General features: G+C 41.2%; 1 protein-coding gene across 3 annotated transcripts in view; it reads left to right on the top strand.

The window, feature by feature from the left end:
- Nucleotides 1-1,549, top strand: part of fancl (FA complementation group L) — a 52,416-nt gene that overhangs the window by 11,199 nt on the left and 39,668 nt on the right. For all 3 annotated transcript variants that reach the window (XM_014021493.1, XM_014021494.1, XM_014021495.1), the window contains 4 exons: nucleotides 553-611; nucleotides 704-764; nucleotides 1,194-1,250; nucleotides 1,393-1,490. In XM_014021493.1, coding sequence (XP_013876947.1) covers nucleotides 553-611; nucleotides 704-764; nucleotides 1,194-1,250; nucleotides 1,393-1,490 — 275 coding nt within the window. The remainder of the gene's footprint in view (nucleotides 1-552; nucleotides 612-703; nucleotides 765-1,193; nucleotides 1,251-1,392; nucleotides 1,491-1,549) is intronic.

The following is a 1,549-nucleotide window of genomic DNA, read 5'->3' as shown; positions in this document are numbered from 1 at the left end:
CTACCTTCTCCTCTCTGTCAACGCTCTCTGGTTTCATTTAAAAGTCTTGTGACGTCCACGGCCTACCCCAGATACCACTGCTGTGCATGTGTGTCAAGGACAGAAAGGCAGATGTGGCAGTGGAAGGTGTCAAAGCAGTTTGGAGAGAAAAACAAAGTAAAGAACAAAAAAAGAAAACGATTAAATCTATTATTAGATTAGTCATAGATTATTTTAATAATCAATTAGTCGTCGATTGATCGATTAATCGTTGCAGCCCTAACCCTGAGGGCCACTAATTCTGCATGTTTTATCAGTTTCTCTGCTCCAACACACCTGATTCAGTGACTGAGTTACCTTTTCATGTTCTGCAGAAGCCTGGTAATCACCCGTTATTTAAATCAGGTTTGTTGGTGGGGCAGAGGAACAGGTAAAACATGTATAGTGCCCCTCCAGGACCAGGATTGTTCACCCCTTTGTTAATCTAACCCTCAAGCCTCAGAGACCTTGAGGGCAGCAGGAGGGTTAATTGTTACGCAGTCCTTTAAGGAATAACGGACATTGTTTTTCCAGGACAGAGACTTCAGGATAAGAATCCTGCTTCCACCAGATCAGCAGCTGAAAAAAGCCAAGTACGAACTTCTCTTTTCTTACATATTTATCGAGGCGTATCTATGAAGCTGAGGTGATGCGTGTGTAATTTATCCTAACTTTGTTCCTACAGGCTGCACTGCTGTTGGCAGCTAAAACACCTGTTGAGAGAATATGAGCAGATAGTGAAGCAGGTAATCATTTAATCAACTGAGATCTTCCATCACTGGTTACAGTCCATTTTGATGTGTATTTCTTATGTGTTTTTATTGCTACGTCATCATGCCTGACGCCCTTTGTCCTTCTTCTTCCACCCGTCAGTCCGGCCTTACTCTAGAGCTGAAAATATAATTCACTGTTTAATTACCATCACCTGGAAAATGTCCCTATTTGTTATGTGGGCCCTCTGGGTTATTTGGATGAGATTTATATTTCACCCTGGGCTTCAAAGTTCATTATTTTCACAGCCTTTAAGCTATCATTAATTATTAAAGTGGGTGGCAGCCCACATTAATCACAAACACTGTGTTTGATTTGACTGGGTGGCTAAGAAAAAATAGACACTGTCACTTCATTATCCCTCCATTCAAGGATGTCTTTTGTCCCCTGTGTGACTTTTTCAGAGGCTGCAGCAGTCTGCTGATCTCTCCAGTTTCATCCTGGAGCTGAAGACTGTTTTGGTAAAAAAAAAAAAAAAAAGAAAAGCTTATCAGTTGAAACTTTTGTCAATGTTGTACATAAAAAGTATGTGGCAAAGTTATGAAGTGATTTTTCAGATTAACCCAGGCCTAAAATAAGGAGCCCTCTATGCGTTTGTTGTAGGAGGTGTGCCTGAAGAGCCATCCCGAGTGCCGCTCCATGCCCCCTCCTCAGTATTACTCTCAGCTCATCTCAGAGATGGAGACCCTTGGATGGGACAAGTAAGTTACAGGTTAAGGAGACGGATCAATTCAGTTTTTTATATATATATATATATATA

The sequence above is a fragment of the Austrofundulus limnaeus genome, unplaced genomic scaffold, assembly GCF_001266775.1.
Source record: "Austrofundulus limnaeus strain Quisiro unplaced genomic scaffold, Austrofundulus_limnaeus-1.0 Scaffold295, whole genome shotgun sequence".
NCBI classification, from domain to species: Eukaryota; Metazoa; Chordata; class Actinopteri; order Cyprinodontiformes; family Rivulidae; genus Austrofundulus; species Austrofundulus limnaeus.
The sequence above is the reverse complement of the archived record's forward strand: the minus strand, read 5'-3'. Positions and strand labels throughout refer to the sequence as shown.